The following is a 16,820-nucleotide window of genomic DNA, read 5'->3' on the forward strand; positions in this document are numbered from 1 at the left end:
TGTGAAACTTGTGCTACTGGGAATAAATGGGGAAGGAAGGAGAGGAGTAGAAGACAACCTTAATTTCCTGAGTATTCCCATTTTACCTGGTACTATGCTAACTATTTTAAATGGATTATCTCACTTAATACTGGCAATAAACCTATCGGCACATTTATCCTCAGACCGAAGACTGGAAGGTGATGAGTGCCCATTAGAGAGATGAAGCAACTTGCAAACAAAACAAGCCACAAATGACAGAGCCAGATTCAAATCTGGCCAGCGTTTTTAATCATAATACTCTATGCTCTGTCCATATCCACATTCATACACATGCACACAGATATATCCACATCTGTACTTTTATTCTCCTATATGTGTGCACATATAAACACAAATATATCCATGCTAAAATAAATTCCACACTTATTTGGTGGGAGCTGAATCTTTGCTGAGAAAATCATGTCTTCCCAAAGTCCACCTAGGCAAGATATCCTTTAAAGCTAGGGCTCCTAACCTGTGGGTCACAACCTACAGAAACTGTATTAAAGGGCCATGGCATTAGGAGGTTGATAACCATTGCTTTAAAGGAATAGCTGGTCTTATTCCTCACCCATTTATTCCTCACCCATTGTTATTGCAGTCATCCCATCTGAAACAAGTCTGGGCAGAGAGAGAAGGCATGTAATGCCAGGGCCAAGAAGAAACCATGTTACATGACAACGAGAACAATATTTAATAGGGGCAGGGATAAAGTAGGTCTCAGAAACAATCAACAAAGGATGGATGAAAAGCTCATACTCGTGTGCTATCTCTACGGATACAATCCCAGTATAAATCGCAAGACCATTCTTGGGTTGTGCACACCAGGGTCACAGTGACTGGCTACATCAGAACTACGAAACACAAAAGTAAATAATAAGGGTTTGAGATAGGAAGGGTAGAGAGAGAGGAGGGGGATAACTGATGATGAATGAACCTTGGACTCAGTAGCCCCAGAGATTAAAAAGATGCTCAAACATTCTCCTTCTTTTTAAAAGGAAGACAGCATGACACACAGGACATAACAGGTTGGGAAGTCAAGTCACAGGTCTTATCACTGCCCAGAATTGCCACATCCCATAAGTGCTGGTGAATCCGATTTATGTCTCCATTTGCCCAGCAATCCAATCATGTTACTTCAGACAACTTGAACACAGGAAATGAGTTTTCTCCACGGCCCATGCAGATCAGTGCTGGTGAGGACTTTTCTCAACGTAAATTATGGTCCAGCATGGCATTTCTCAAAACGAGTTTCATGGGATGCTAATCCCAGGAGATACTCAGCAAAAATAAACAGAATCCAGGATGTTATGATGAAGTGAGCCTTGGGCAATGTGGAGATTCCCTCTGCAAAGCCTACAATCCATCTCCATCTCAGCAAGTATTAAGTCATGAGGACATCAGATTTCCTGCCCATAGCTCAGCAAACACCTGAAGAGAAAAGCCTTTGTTTCATAGATTTTCAAACTGTAATGGTGAGGTATTCTTCCATGTCTATTCCTTACAAGCAAGAGACCAGAGTTTTCCAAATTATATTCCACAAAGCACCTATTCCACTGGATAGTATAAGGCTCTGGTCAAACAACTTTGCAAAAATGCTAATTACAGCTTTCTTTATTGCAGGACTCGGTACTGACAGACGTTTGATATGGGTTGCCAAGTAAATATATCAACATGGACACAGGAGGCATGTGTGATTCTCAAGGTAAAAACTATTTGTGACCAAGACCGCTGTTATAGTCCTTCTATGACTTTTCAGACTCTCTGTCATCCAGAATGAAGAATACACTGGGTCCATTACTGATTTTTTTTTTTTTTTTTGAGACAGGGTCCTACTTTGTTGCCCTAGGCTGGTGTGCAGTGATAGCTCATTACAACCCAGAACTCAACCCCATCTTGGGCTCAAAAGATCCTCCTATCTCAGCCTCCCCAGTATCTGGAACTATAGGTGTCAGCCACCATTTTTCATAGAGATGAAGGTCTTGTTATGTTGCCCAGGCTGGTCTTGAACTCTTGGCCTCCCACCCTGGGCTCTCAAAGTACTGGGAGCCAATGTACCCAGCCTACTCAATATTTTTGTTTATTACAGTATATATCTCACTTCTATAAAGGCTGGAGATTTTACCCATTTCATTCTACCAGTGGGTTGGCCAGAAGAACAGGCTTGTCTGGAAGGGAGGGTGAACACCATTTGGAAGAAAGCAGTCAGCCCCCCGGGAAGCAGAAAGCCAGACTAGGAAGTCCAACAAAGATTCTTTACCATTAGCCAAGTCCTCCCTTCTTTTCACATCCAGGTAAACCAAGGGTGTGCTGGAAAATTCAGGAATAAATGAGACCAACTGGAAGCTAAGCTCAAACAACTTGTCTGAGGGCATTTCAGGCATTCTCCACCACCTCTGTTCACTCTATGGTGAAGGGGGCTGACTGATCACCTCCAAAGAAATCTTATAAAGTAAATGAAAGTGGTATGGCTTTGAAAAACATGGACACTTTAGTTTCTCAGAGTCCTCAAACAATCCATTTGATTTGAAGCAAACTGGGCCAACATCCCCTCTCTATCCAGTGGTTTTCCGCTAAGCTGGCTGGAAATATTTTTTAACCCTCCATAAATGCAGCTTTTGAGGACAATTGCTGTGCCTCCCCATGAGCTAATGTTAGCTAAAAATGCTACTCTCTCCATTCTGGCAGCAGCAGTCCTGATTTTCCAATCACTAAACCAACTGACCAGACTAGTACTTACACAGATACTTGCTGCCAAACCACTAGCTCAACCCTCTGAGACAGCCAGGACCTTAGAGAGGGCGGAGACACAGACAGATGCAGGAATAAAGGCATTTCTCCAACTCCAGAGGCAAAAGGGTGACAGAAATAGTTGTCTTCATTTGTAATTTAGCCAAGAGAAGAACTTCTCTTAAATATTTGACATTAAGATTCAAGACATTGGTGTCCGGGAGACAGTAGACCCTCATTCAAGCTTGAGATGAATTGGTTAAAACCCATCCTAGGATTAGAGGAAGGGGAGTAAGTCAGTCTTCATCCTCTGCACTATCCATCAACTATGTTCTGCCAACAAAAAAAAAGAGAAAAATCCTTCCCCTTATTCATCCCTGGCCTGCTTCTCCCAGCCCATGGCTTAAGAGTTTACACATTGATGATCTTGACAGAACAAACCCATAAAGGAGCAGGGATGTGTAGTATCAGGGCCAGATGTGAAATATTAAAGCGTCTCCTCCTTGATTCTGTTCCTCTGCAAATAGACATGATTTGGATTATAAAAGTTGACCATGGGACAAAGAGTCTCATTTCCCAAGTCTGATTGGAGTGAGGTTCTTGACAGGGTAGACAACTACCCCAAAAGTCAGTTGGATTTTTGGTCTGCTTAGCCCCCCTCTTTCCTCTAGGACATGGCTCCTCTTGGGTTCCAGGTGGGGCCACAGGACTCTTGATGCCTCTGCCCTTTATTCTGCCCCCACCCCATCTCCAGAGGTGAGCACATGGCCCACCTGAGGCCAGTCTGCGCACTTGGAATGTTCACAGGATAATCACACTTCTTCCCTAACAGTGTGGTCTTGTATCATTCAGCTGCAATGTAACCAGAAGATCTGCCAGGTCGGTAGAACCTGCTGCCTGCCACAGCAGTGCTGTGCAGTACTCCAGGGCATGCCTCACAGAGCCAGACTGTCTGGCTGACCTGGGCAACTACTGAAGCCCTTTGTCTAAGCTCCTTGGTGGGAGAACTGGGGCTAACAGTAACAACACATGCCTTCTAGGTTTTTCTGCAAGGATTGACTAAATACATGTAAAGCATGTAAGAGAGTGCCTATGTCAACTCAATAAATTATTTGGGTAGCCAAATTTGACAGCAGGTTGCTTAGGCATGCCCCTCCAAAGGTGTTTCCACTGTTGATGTTCCTGTCCACAAGGATAGAGATTCAACAGGTGACCCTTGCTTACTATACTCTCAACCCACATAGGCTCTGAGTCTGTTTCACAGATAACGGCATTGATTCGGAGAGTGGAACATCTCCAGCCAACTCCAATTCTCCGCCTTCCTTTTGTGGTTTTGTTTACAGGTACAAGGTCTGGTTTATTCCCCCCCCCCTTTTTTTAAACTTCTTTCTCTCTATTATAAACCAAAAGCTTTGGCTCAGATCCTATGATGACAAACAGAATTCCTTTAAACATAGACCAGGCTTGGGATCTGATAGACTGTCTGCCACTGATCTGGTAGCTCTCAATGTTCCAGCTGGCCTCTGGGTCCTCTGCCTTGGAATTCAGGAACCAGAAATGTAAACACTGCATTTCCCTCCCCTTGAAAAGAAAATAAGAGTGTAGGGCAGCTGTGCCCTCATGACTTTCAGACATCTATAGAGTGAATGTGACAGCTCCTTCTCCCTTTGGGGGGAGCGGGATGTAACCTTCCCTCATTTATCATTGGAATGGCACTTTTCCCAAATTGCACACACCCCCCAAATCAATTGCAGCTTCTAGAGCTGGCCTCAGGGGAGACAGGTTGAGAAGTTTTCTCTTGCATCAAGATTGACCACCCTCAGAGGAGAAGATGGAAATAATTTTCTGACTTACAGCCAGTCATTAGGTCCCCCAGACATCATTACCTCAGCCGTTTCTGTCTAGCCAGTGTCACCCAGGTGTAGATAAGATTAAGTCAAACCCATAGTTCATGCCAGGGGCATTCCAAAGCTCTTTCCAAGACTTCTAGATACTTCTAAGGATTTAGATGCTTTAAGTCACCTCTGCTTCTGGGTCACCAAAGGTGCTTTGTCCACAGTTTACTGACCCAGAAAGAACATCCAGCCTCATCCTCATTTCCACCAAAAGCTCATATACAAGACATTCATGAGAGGGAAACCTTTTACCAAAGAGTTGGAGGTCACAGAGAAAAGGAAACTCATGTTCCATGAAACATGCAAGTTAAAATATATTAGATGCTTGTAAATCCACTATGTTAATATCAGATGCTTTTAAAATTCCTGGCACCGATTAATCCTTAGTGATTCTACTCACTTGCATTTCTCCCCATTCAGCATGCAGTCCTCCACCTGCTTTCTCTCATTGCCCACCTCCTTGTCCCATCTAGAGGTAGAAGTCAAAAATTCAAATGCTGGTAGGGTCTGGCAGGTTTCAGACATGTAGGTTGCGAAAGTGGTACATCAGACCCTAGAGAGGATCCAGCCTACCTCAAGGCATTCGGGTATAAAACATTTCTAAGCACTGTGTCCTACTGAATGCTCTTACAGGCATTTTGCCCCATGGGCTACCAGTTTGCCATCCTTTAGCTCAACAATCTCTCTCTTTACCATAGCCAGTCAAGACCGCAATGGTGCCGCCAAAACAGAAACTAGCAAGGGCTCTCTCTCCCTCGCTTCGTATCTGTCCTGAAACCTTTCTGAAGTTGGATGTACATCAGCATAATCAACCCACATGCTAGATGTGTCAATCAATCAGGTAACAGGGGAACTTGGGCTCAGAAATTAGACAGCGTGGGCTCACCCCAGCCTCCACTAATCCTGTATTATCTTTTTTAAAATTTATTGTTACAAAATATATATCACATAAAATTATCTAATCATTTTAAGTGCACAGCTCAATGACATAAGCACATTCACATTTTTGTGCAACCACCACCACCATCTACCTCCAGAACTTTATTACCATCCCCAACTAAAACTCTGTACCCACCAAATAATAACACCCATTCTATCCTCTCTCTGGCCGCTGATAACCCCCATTCTATTTCCCGTCTCTATGAATTTGACTGTTCTAAGTACTTTATATAAGTGTCTTAACCTTTTTGTGTCTGGCTTATTTTACTTAGTGTAAGATCTTCAAGTTTCATCTATGTCGAAGCATGTATAGAATTTTCTTCATTTTTAAGGCTGAATAATGTTCCATTGTAGGTATAGACCATATTCTGTTTATCTGTCAATGGATATTTGGACTGTTTCTACTTTCTACTATTGAGAATAGTGCTGCCATGATCGAGGCCCTGCTTTCAATTCTTTTGTATATATACCCAGAAGTGGAATTGCTAGATCCAATGGCAAGTCTATGTTTAATTTTTTAAGGAACCATGCCTGGTTGTCCTTAGAACCTCCCTGAACCTCATCTATACAACAGGGATAATCCCAGCATCCACCTTATTAGGGTAGTCTGAGAATTAATGCACTTACAGTATTGGGCTCAAAGACTGGGCACATCCTAAATGCTCAAGAAATATTAGCTAGATGTTTGATTTCAATGTCCTCTGAAATTGAGAAACTCAAACTAAAATTATCACTCTAAGATGACGCTTAGCTCCCCAAACTCCATGATCCCATCATTAAATTAGTTTCCTGTTGGGGAAGCCAGGAGCTCTCGAAGTATGCATGATGGAAACATCCTCTTCATAATCCCCTACAAAGCCCACCCCTGCCATGAAGGTCCAGTTGTCAAAGCTCTCTCTCTCTGTGTCTCCTTGGAATTTGCTAACACATCCCAGTGTACGCTGCCATCTAATTTTTCTTGCCACTCCTTCTCCCTTGATTTCTTTCCACAATTCCTTTCTCAGCTGGCAGCTCCTGCCCCCAAGTATCTGCACTTTGAATTATCTTCCCCTGTTGTATTTCTGTCCATTCCCCACAAGCTAATGTCTGTTGGAAGCAACGCTTGCAAAGTTCTCCAGATTAAGGTTTCGTTCCCAAGAGGCCCATATTTTAAATGAGGTTTTCCGATTCAGGCAGAATTGCCCTTGGCAGAGCTGCTGCTGTTTGGTCACGGCCGCGGACTTGGGTTTCTCCCCCACATTCTGTTTATGTTGGGTTATCACTTGGCCTCATGTTTGGATTCTCATCCGCCCAACGCGATCACATGCCAGTGAGCAACAACACCCTCCCTACTATCCCAGTGGATGTTTATAGTTCAGCAAATACTCTTTTTAGAAAACTAATTAGAGGAGATCATGCTTCCAAGCTTTTCTCGACAGGGCCAGATTCAGAATTCCAGAAGGGAGTGGACTCCTTTACTACTTGAAGAAATATTTTCCTTCGGCACTCTATTCCTCCGTCTTCCTTCTAAGTGTGAATAAAACATTCGGCAACTGAAATATCCTCACTAGACACTGTGAGGCTGCTCTCTGGTTCAGTCAGCAGCTTGGCTGCCAAGAAACCAGGCACCACCCTCCCCAAAGCGTTTTCATAGCAAAAGGTAAAAAAGGTTCTCGGGTCAGAAATCAATGGGTTTTTTCAGATCCTAGGCTAGAAAAAGAAAAAAGGGGCAGCTGAGCTTTGGTTTTTAACTTTTATGGGTTTGAACCATATTACCTGCCACTTTGTTAAAAAACAAAGTGGAGAGAACGTTGATGCTGTGAGAAAACTGTGAAAAATCGAATTTGCTGAACCCTGCTAGTCTGAGAAGAACCAGGGTCCTCTGGAACTGGGTTAAGGGCACCACACTCTGCAGGTTTGGTTCCAAAAGGCAGAGATGGGGCAGCGAGAGTCTTCATGCAACAGTTGCAGCTTAGCCCTGGGAAAAAGCTCAGGCTCCTGGGCGGTCAGACCCTTAGGAAGGGCTCCTTCTTCCTTCCTCGCTGTCCTCAGCCTGCTCCAGATGCCAATCCAGGCACAATTCAGATGAAACACTCTGGCCATCTTGATACTAAATGTCTAAGGAAGATTTTACCTGGGTAGGCAGGCTCTGAGCAGATGGAAGGTATTGACCCAAATGGGGCAGAGGGGGTTTGATGTATCTCAGCTGTTCATATACCGTCAAGAAGGAGGCCTTCTGGCTGTGTCCCCCTTCTACACGGTAGGTTATTGCATTTGGCATCTTCACCACCCCACTGGTCCTGCTTCATTCTCAGGCACTTGCCAGCTGTTTATAGCAGCACAGCAACCACCTCTCAGGCAGAGCCCAGGTGACACACAGCTAGAGCAGAAGGGACAGGCAGAGGCTCCCACCCACAGCTGCCCCAGTCTTTGTATCTGTCCCCTCCCTGCTGCCTGCACCCAAGAGATCACAGAACAAGCTTGCCATTCCCTGCTTCTGCCAGGGCTGGGCCAGGAGGCTCCCAGGAGCTCTGTGTGGGGTCCCGGCCTCGTTGGCCCCCTGCAGACCTTTTGATCCGAGATTGTGGCTGAGAAGATGACCTGCCAAAGACAAAGAAGCCAGAGCTCTTTCCAGACAAACACTGTGCATCGCCCCCAGAAACAACGGGCACTTCCAACTTCTCCTTTTTCTTCACCTTTCCCATCCCTATGGAGAAGGAAGTGTGTGATGTGTGTGTGATATGTACGTGTGTGTGTGTGTGTGCTGAGTGAGTACCGCCCCTACGCTGCGGATCTGTTCAGAAGGGTTCTGTCTGTGCGACTCCCCAGGAAGGACGCCAAGAGAGCCGGGCTCTCTATTCCCTGCTCCCCACCACCACCTTCTTTCTTTCCTGCTCACCTCTCTGTGAGCTGGTCCCAGGGGAAACTTCACTTTGGGAAGTCAAAGCGGTAACACAGACAGAAGAGACTCCCCAAGGACATCTGGTACGTTTAAAAAGAACCAATAAAACTGGAGCTGGTTCCCCTCTTCCTGCGATAGTTCTGTCTCATAATTAGGGGTGACAAAACCGTGTCCCATCCTCAGGAAGGACATGGGAGCTCCAGCACCACCAGCCAAGCGTCCCTCCCCACGCCTCCCTGCCACCTCCTCAAGAAACTTCCCGGTCCTGCTCCCACCGGGGTGTCGCTACTCACGGTACCTCTGGGCAGGGAGGAGATGAGAAGGAGCTGCAGGAAAGTGAGCCCCAGCTGCGCCCACCGGCCCGGCTCCATCCTTCCCGCGGCGGTGCCCGAGCGTCTGCGGGGGAGGGAGAGGGGAACCGAGGGGGACCGGCGGGCAGGCGGCTCTTACAGGGACCTCCCCAAGCCCCAGCAGAGCGGGAGCTCGGGTTTCAGCTCGCCGGGCTCTCCGGTCCCCATCCGAGGGGAGCCACCTTCAGCCGGAGCAACGTCAGCCCAAACCTCCCGGCTCTCTTAACCCTTGCGCGGCCCGGGGAGGTGTGGCTGGAAAGGGAAGCACCGGCTTGGGGTGGGTCCAGGTCGGGCTGAGGGGGCTCCCCCCGTTGGGTGCTGGGGCGGGGAAGGGGGTCGCACCCCAGATGGGAGCAGAAGTGCGCGGGACTGCAATTGCTCAGGTGAGGACCGGAGCTGTTGTGCCCTGAAAGGGCGGCGCCACACCTGAGCTTAATTAAAAAGCATGGCCGGAGTGAGGGAGTTGGTGACAAGAGAAAAAGGGTGCCTCCCTCCAATCCCTGAGATCCCCGGCTCCCTCCCCGACTTTCAACACTCCCCGTCTACCCCCAAGCTCTCCTCTTTCCTCTGTTTACTCCAAAGAGATCACCATTTGGAAACCTTACCTTTTGCAAGTACAGTCTACTGGAAAATTCATCTTCCCATGATGTCCACCATAGTGAATTTAGCAACATAAATAGCTTCAGAGCCATGCCAGGTAGGGCATTAGGCTCCAGAACAGAAGAACACAGAGGACAGGCCGCTGCCTCCACCGTGAAGGAGTTCAGTGTACTTACAGGCAGCTGATGACATCTTGGAGTAAGCCAGAAGGATGACAAGATAAGGATGATAAGATAATAGGTGACATTTTTAAATCAACTCTCTGTGCCAGGTTGGGGTACCTTATATGTATTAATTCAGTTATTCCTCACAATAAGCCCATCCTCTCTGTTTCACAGATAGGAGATGGAGCCCTGAGAGCTCAATCATTCATCTAAAATCACAGAGTTAATGAAGGATGGTTAATGAAAGCTAGGGTTGAACTTGGGCAGCTTGGGTCCAGAGGCTCTGACCCTGGCTGCTAGATAATAAACGCAGCCTCTTAGGATTCTGGGTATACAAAATCATGTTCAATCATTATAGTCATTGAGTATCCTCGGTGGTATTGTCCAATGTTTTGGACGCAGAAACAAAGATTATTAAATGACTAACTCAAGATCACTCAAATGAAAGTGGCAGAGCAAGAATCACACCCAGTTCTGGGGACCTGGGGCTTTGGGCCACACTTAGGTCCTCTTTGGACTATGAGATTAAGAACCAAAGCTGAGAGAAGCCAGTGAGCATTCAGGGTCAGGCCCTGTGGGGAGGCTTTCCAAAGCCGGAGGTGTGGCCTGTGCTCTGAGAAATGGGATCTCAACCCACGGAGGGGAGTAGGCAGTGAATTTGACTACTGTCACTGGGAAATAATGAGTATATGTTGGGTTTTTGTTTGTTTGTTTTTGAGGTAGAGTCTCCCTCCATAGCCCTGAATAGAGTGCTGTGGCCTCATAGCTCACAGCAACCTTAGACTTGTATTTATATGTTTGTATCATAATTTATGTTTATGCTTTTCCATGGGGATGAGAGGAATGAGATGACTTGATTTCCAAATAACTGTAAGTGTAAGGTGCTCTCAGGAATCCTTTTCTGCAACCAGCTGACACCACCATTCCCTTCTTCCCTTCATCCCCACCCACCCTCCCAATACACACAACCTGTTAGGTGTTGGATCATTCCCACAGCAATAGTAGGACACACTCACAAGGTGGGGCTCCAGGGAACGAACCTGAAGACTAGCAAAAAATAGTCCCTCCAAAATATGCCACTTTGGCATAAGGACTGTTTTGAGCTGAGGGCAGTTGAGCAGAAATGTGTCTTCACCTCCTGTCTCTACCAAGAAGGGTAGCAATTAATCACTGGAAACAGCCTTAGACGCCTATCAGTCCAGAAAAATCTACACAGCAAAACTTTAATTAGCCTTATTTTCCATTAATTCCCCCATAGATTTGCCTTCCTATTATTTGCCACCCCTAGAGGCTCAAAAGTCCTTTTCCTCGGTCTTGGCACTTCTCTCCAAATTGTTCTTTTGTTAAGACAGTATGTAAGTCCAAGTTCTAACCATACCTTTGAGTTACTCCTCACTAGGTACTCCCACGTGAAGTAGTCAATAAACTTTCATTTTTGTCTTATTAATCTGTCTTTTGTCAGTTACAGGCTTCCAGTCAATGAACCTAAGATGAATAGAGACAAAAGAGTTTTCTTTTCTTCCCCTACAAACAAACCTGATTGGCTGCTTCCTAAGGAAGTCCCCAAGTCCCCGGTACCAGATCTTTGCTTCTGCAGGTTTAGGGGCCTGGAAAGACAGGCCAGCACTTCTGTTTCTGGAATCCCCATAAGAGTAGATTTGCTAGTTTATTGTCACTTATTTGGGTTTGCCAATTTCCTAGGGCCAGAGAAGGGGAAAACAACTCTCAGACAGATCCTCTGCAAAGGAAGGAAACACATTTTTCTGGAGAACTCAAAGCAGTGATGAGATAGAACCTTCTCATTAAACCCAGGGCTGGGAGATTAAGGTGGGACCTGTGACTATATCACAGAAAAGTCAGTGGTTTACCTGAGGCCTTACAGCTCTACACAAATTTTGATTTTCCTACACAAGTTTAGCTTCTTCTGTCCCCATTGTGGTCAACTCAATTTTTCATATTGATAGTTTAGTATTATTCTAAATCAGGGGTCCTTAAACTGGGAGTTTCCTATTGGCAAGGGGTTTTTAGAGGGAGTTTGCCTCTCAAAATTACATACGAAATTTTGCAGTTTTGGGAAGAGCCATGACCTTCTTCCAAGTCTCATCTGCAAATCTCACCTTTTTTAGAATCACTCATCTTTATAAGTCAAAACTGAAAAATTGGCCAAATATTTCTTGGATTTGGGAAAGTGATCTTAAAGATACATACAACTGTTGAGTACAGACTACCAACTGCATAGTGGATATTTGGAGGACCCTTGTTCTTTTTCATATTCCTGACTTGCTGTGGATCGTACTGCAAAGCATTGAATCTGAATGGACCACTTTCTACCTATTACACTGGGGCATATTATTTCACCTATAATGGCCTTAGTTTTTTTATATGTTAAGCAGGAAGAATATCAGTAACTGGGACTTGGTACTCACACTATAGGATTGGAGTAAAAAGCTCAGAATGGTGCCTAATATATACTAAATCCTCACTAAATGTTAGGTATTTCTACTGTATTCTCCCTACCTCACTCCCACCCTTACCTCCTAAAACCGCTGGCTTCCGGGAAAAATAAATGACAAGAAAGTCTATGGATGAAAAAAGGTAAAGTGACATGCTGGGAAGTAGGGAATGATACCTGGAATTAAGAATTATCTACTAATAATCAGCATTCAGAAATCAACGACTGGCTATAGTAGAGTCAGACCACCCATTTAATTCCAAATCGTAATACACACTAATTTTCACATGAAAGGACAAGGCACTCTAACAAAAGCTGTACCTTTTCTAGTGCCACCAGGAAGCCAGTTTCGTGTGAATGAATACATAACAGAGAAGGCTAGCTTTGTGACCACCTGCAGTCCCTCCCCTGGAGCTGGGACCTTTGCAGATCAGCCACTGAGCAGCAACCACACACCCACAGGGAGAGCCAGAGGAGAGAGGGCAGAGTGGAAACTGGTCTGCAAATCTGCCAGAGGCATCCCAGACCCCTGGCAATTAAGTTTGGTTTTCATCAGCTGCGCAACACACAAAGTTCAAGTCCATCAGGGCCAGGGAGAAGGGCGGACTGTGGAAAAGACAAAGGGCCCTTCCATTGGAGGCTGCTATTGCTGGCCCCACCAGGGAAGTCTCCAGCCCTTAATGAATCCCGGCTGTTCACCTACACAATGAGCAGTCATGTTCTGCCTCCAGGTCTGGCTCAGCTCCACCCCATTCCCCTGGGAGCCAAGCAAGGGGGTAGGTACATCTGTGGTGGTTTCTTGGCCACATTCTTCTGGCTCTATGTCATTCTTCACACAAATTGCTGAAAGCCAGCAAACCCTCTCCTTCATAGTCAATGTGCTCCTGAGTCACTTGGGGAAACCTGTTCTTGACTTCCATGTGTATATTTATAAACTTCAATTTAAAAAAAAAAGTTGTCTGGTATGCCACTAAGCCATGAAGCTTTACAAAGAACACTGGCAAATATTTTGACTACCATCCAAGTGACTAGTTCAAGAATTAAAAGCAGTTGAGCCATTTTGGGTGAGAAAAAACATAAAAAATAGAATAAGTCCAAGGCAATGGGGTACAGTGGCATAAGCAGGAACTGTGGTCAGCAGACCTCAGTATGGATCAAGGCTTTCTACTTTGTAGATATATGAACTTGGGCAAGTTTATTGGCACCTTTGAACCTCAGTTTCCTCATCTATAAAAAGGAGGTAATAGCTACCTTTAATTATGAGATGATTAAAACGAGGCTATTATAAATAGAGCTCCATTTTTATTATTTTTACTATTAACTATTATATCTGTTTATCTATAAACATTTCATCTTGAAGTTTTCAAAAAACCTTCCCATCAGGTGTTTAAATGAAACTTAAAGTAGGAACTGTTTTCTTCAGGTCTGCTGATTTCAGCTAGGCTTTGTTTCTACGTGGATTTGAGGCAAATGAACATCTGAAAATTATATTGCCTTGTGCATTAATGCTTCCAATCAAAGGTCTAGAGCAGGCGTCCTCAAACTACAACCCATGGGCCACATGCAGCCCGCCTAGGACATTTATCCGGCCCGCTAAATGTTTTTGCCACTGCTGCCTGTCCTGCTTAACAGCTGACTCATCCCAGGACCTGCAGTCCAGCCCTCCAATGGTCTGAGGGACAGTGAACTGGCCCCCTGTTGAAAAAGTTTCAGGCCTTAAAGAGCAGTAGAAGTTACTTCCTCTGGAGTCATAGTCTGGAGTATTGACGGAGGAAAAGCTCTTTCTTTGGGCTGTAAAAGAGCATCATGAAGATTTCTAGTAGGAAACACTTTCTCCCCGGTCTAGAGGCAAAGTGTGCATTTGCTCAAAGATAAACTGAGAAGCCTGTTCTGAGTGGACTCTTCCAGGATCCAGAAAATGCCCCTGGGAGGATCTTTGCATTGACTGCACATTGTTCACTGGGGTAAAATTGGGTTTGTACATAAAGCAACTTTTCTTTTTCCATGGAAAGAAGTCAAGGACAAAGCCCAAGTAACCATCATCCATTCACTTACTCAACACAGTTTACTCAACACTTACTCAACACTGTCTATGATCTGCATCATTCAGATCCTGGGAGTACAGTTGTGCACAAACCTGTGTGCTCCCTCACCATGTGGATTGGCAGACGAGATTTCAATGAGACATTGAACAACTGTGATGAGCAACACAATGAATGTTCTAGAATCTTGTAATGGGGGAGGCAATCTTCACTGAGGGTCAGAGCAGCTTCCCTGAGGAAGTGACACTGAACTTCAGACCTCAAGAAAAAAAGAAGGAGGGGAGAGTAGAGGGCACTTATTACATAGATGGACCATGCAGTAAGGAGGCTAGAGAGGTAGGCAGACTTTGAAAACCATGAACTTCATTCTTAGGGCAATGGGAACAATTCTAAAGGCCAACAATGACTTCATCAGATTTGTACCTGAGACTCAGATCTCTCTGGTCCCTGGAGTCAACAAGATAGAGAGAAGCAACTTGATCTGAGAGGCACTGAAGAGGTTAAAAATATGGAATCTGTGATTGATTATACATGGAGGAAGATCAGCAGCACAGTAGGCAAAGATGACTTCCCATTTGATGACCATGTGGTGGTTGGCTAGTGCATGTGTTGTGCGGGAGGATCCCCCTGGATCCCTCTCTCTCCCTCTCTCTCCCTCTCTCTCTCGATCTTTCTCTTTCTCTCTCCAGTCTCTCTGGAAGGAGCTAGCTGACATGTTGTGTGAGCAGCCCTGGGGAGTTTCACACAGAGAGGAATGGAAGCCTCTTCACAAGTCATATGAATGGGCTTGAGAGCAGAGTCTCCAGCCCCTCAGATGACCCCAGCCTGAGACAGCAATTTGACTGCAGCCTCCACAGAAGGGCTGGAGAGGCATTGAACAACCAATGGACAAAAATAGTTCAGCTGGTTGATATCAGCCAGGTAGGCCTGGCATGACAGGCAGGTGAACTGAATAGCCTTGATGGCAGAGATTACATGGGACACAGAAGCCTGGACTGCGGCTTACCAAGGCCAGTCTAACCACCACACCCCCTGTATATCCTGTCCACCTGCAGCAGGGCCCAACGCCAAGCCCATGAGCAGGCATCATTCTGACCCAGAGGGACTGGGCCAGGGATGGAGACTGTGATGCGTTTCTAACAAGGTCTCAGGTGGTACCAATGATGCTGGCCCACAGACTACAGTTTGAGGAGTAAGGCCTTAAAGAGCAGTAGAAATTACTTCCTCTGGAGTCATAGTCTGGAGTCTTTCCTTGGGCTGTAGAAGAGCATCATGAAGATTTCTAGCAGGAAACACTTTCTCCTTTAAGCCGAGGCAGCTGCACGGGACAGCTGGTCCTTGAGAGCTGGCACCCACAGACAGTGAGGACTTCAAAGGCATACTCCCTGAGGATGAAAGGGTTACTCTTTGCTAGGTACCTGATAGGTGAGTAGCTGGAGTTGCTTTGCATCTAAGGGAATTTAGGACTTTGACAAAATCTTCTTTCCCCTCCACACTGCTGGCTCAACCATGGACCTGAAACTTTCAGTCTTGAGTTTCCACTAGCTGCAACAACACAATTACCACAGGATGTGTGCTGCTCTCCAAAGGGGGGGGGGCATAAATCCAAGCCCACGTGTGCCTCCCTCAGGCCTGCAGACCTGCTTCACTCCTTCTCCTTCACCATGGGCTTACCAGGGCCTCCAGGCAACCATAAGTCAGACTGGATCAGGGCTGTGCTGACACGGGGCTCCTTACTAAGGTCCCTCTGGTGGACTGGGCCCATTTACCTGTGATTTGGCTCTGGACTTCTTTTCTTATCATATTTCATTGGAAAATCTGACTTCATTGAAGATTTGTGTTTCCAATACTGTTTTCAGGCAGAGGACCAGTGAGATGCACCAGGGAAATGTAAACAGTTAATGAAATCAAACAAGGCCCACACTCGACGTGATATTTCATACCTCCAATAAGTCTGTCTCTCATATTTCCTCCACTGGGCTATTTCTTCTAGGTGTGGCCTGGACCTGTTCTCTATCACCATGGCAAGTGCTTCAGGGAAACACAGGTGTCTACAGTCATTAGAAATTCAAATCCACCTGCCAGACCATGTGCACAACGGAGGGCAACTCGGGGTCAGCTTGTGTTTGGTGGGTGGGGGCCGGCTGTCTGGCCATGAGCCCAGAGAGGCCCATAAATCATGTGGGCTTCCAGAGGCAGGGAGCTCTAATGGGAGTCAGGTGAGAGGCCCACCTGCAGCCAGGCGGCTGGTTGCTATTAAACAGTGGCCCAGAAGGTCTCCAAAGTGGGTGTATTTGGTTCCTTCCACCCTGGAAGCAATTTACTGGTCATGTCTGCTTTTTCTCTTTGTGTGTTTCTCTGTATGTCTCCTTCTTTCTGTGCATGTGTTGGTTTCTCATTTTCTTTCTCAGATTTGTCTCTCTCCCCCTTTGTCCCCTCTCTTCCCCTTTCTTTTCCTTTGTCCCCAGCCCCCCTTCTCCTTCCTTACTTGCAGGGAAGCAAATCACATAAACAAGGAAAGGGGATTTTTAAGCATGTGACTGATCCCTGTCAGACTACTTGAGATCAGGGAATCCTGCCTGCAGGAAGCACAGGAGATGGACAGGGGTCCCCAGGTAAAGTTGGGAAGTGGCCCACTGGGTCATTGTTTTCCATTCCCGTTCCATCCCCATCTTAGCATCTGCTCAGCATTCTTGGCCCGCTGGGGGCCTCCCATCCAGCATCACCCAGGCCCAGCATTGCTCAT

General features: G+C 46.0%; 1 protein-coding gene across 1 annotated transcript in view; it reads right to left on the reverse strand.

Annotated features, from left to right (window-relative positions):
- Positions 1 to 8,877, reverse strand: part of PAMR1 (peptidase domain containing associated with muscle regeneration 1) — a 73,093-nt gene extending 64,216 nt beyond the window's left edge. The window contains exon 1 of the mRNA XM_012803992.2: positions 8,765 to 8,877. Coding sequence (XP_012659446.2) covers positions 8,765 to 8,837 — 73 coding nt within the window. The 5' untranslated portion in view covers positions 8,838 to 8,877. The remainder of the gene's footprint in view (positions 1 to 8,764) is intronic.
- Between the last annotated feature and the right edge of the window lie 7,943 nt (positions 8,878 to 16,820).

Source organism: Otolemur garnettii, unplaced genomic scaffold, assembly GCF_000181295.1.
Source record: "Otolemur garnettii isolate 467f Iridium unplaced genomic scaffold, OtoGar3 scaffold00001, whole genome shotgun sequence".
NCBI lineage: Eukaryota > Metazoa > Chordata > Mammalia > Primates > Galagidae > Otolemur > Otolemur garnettii.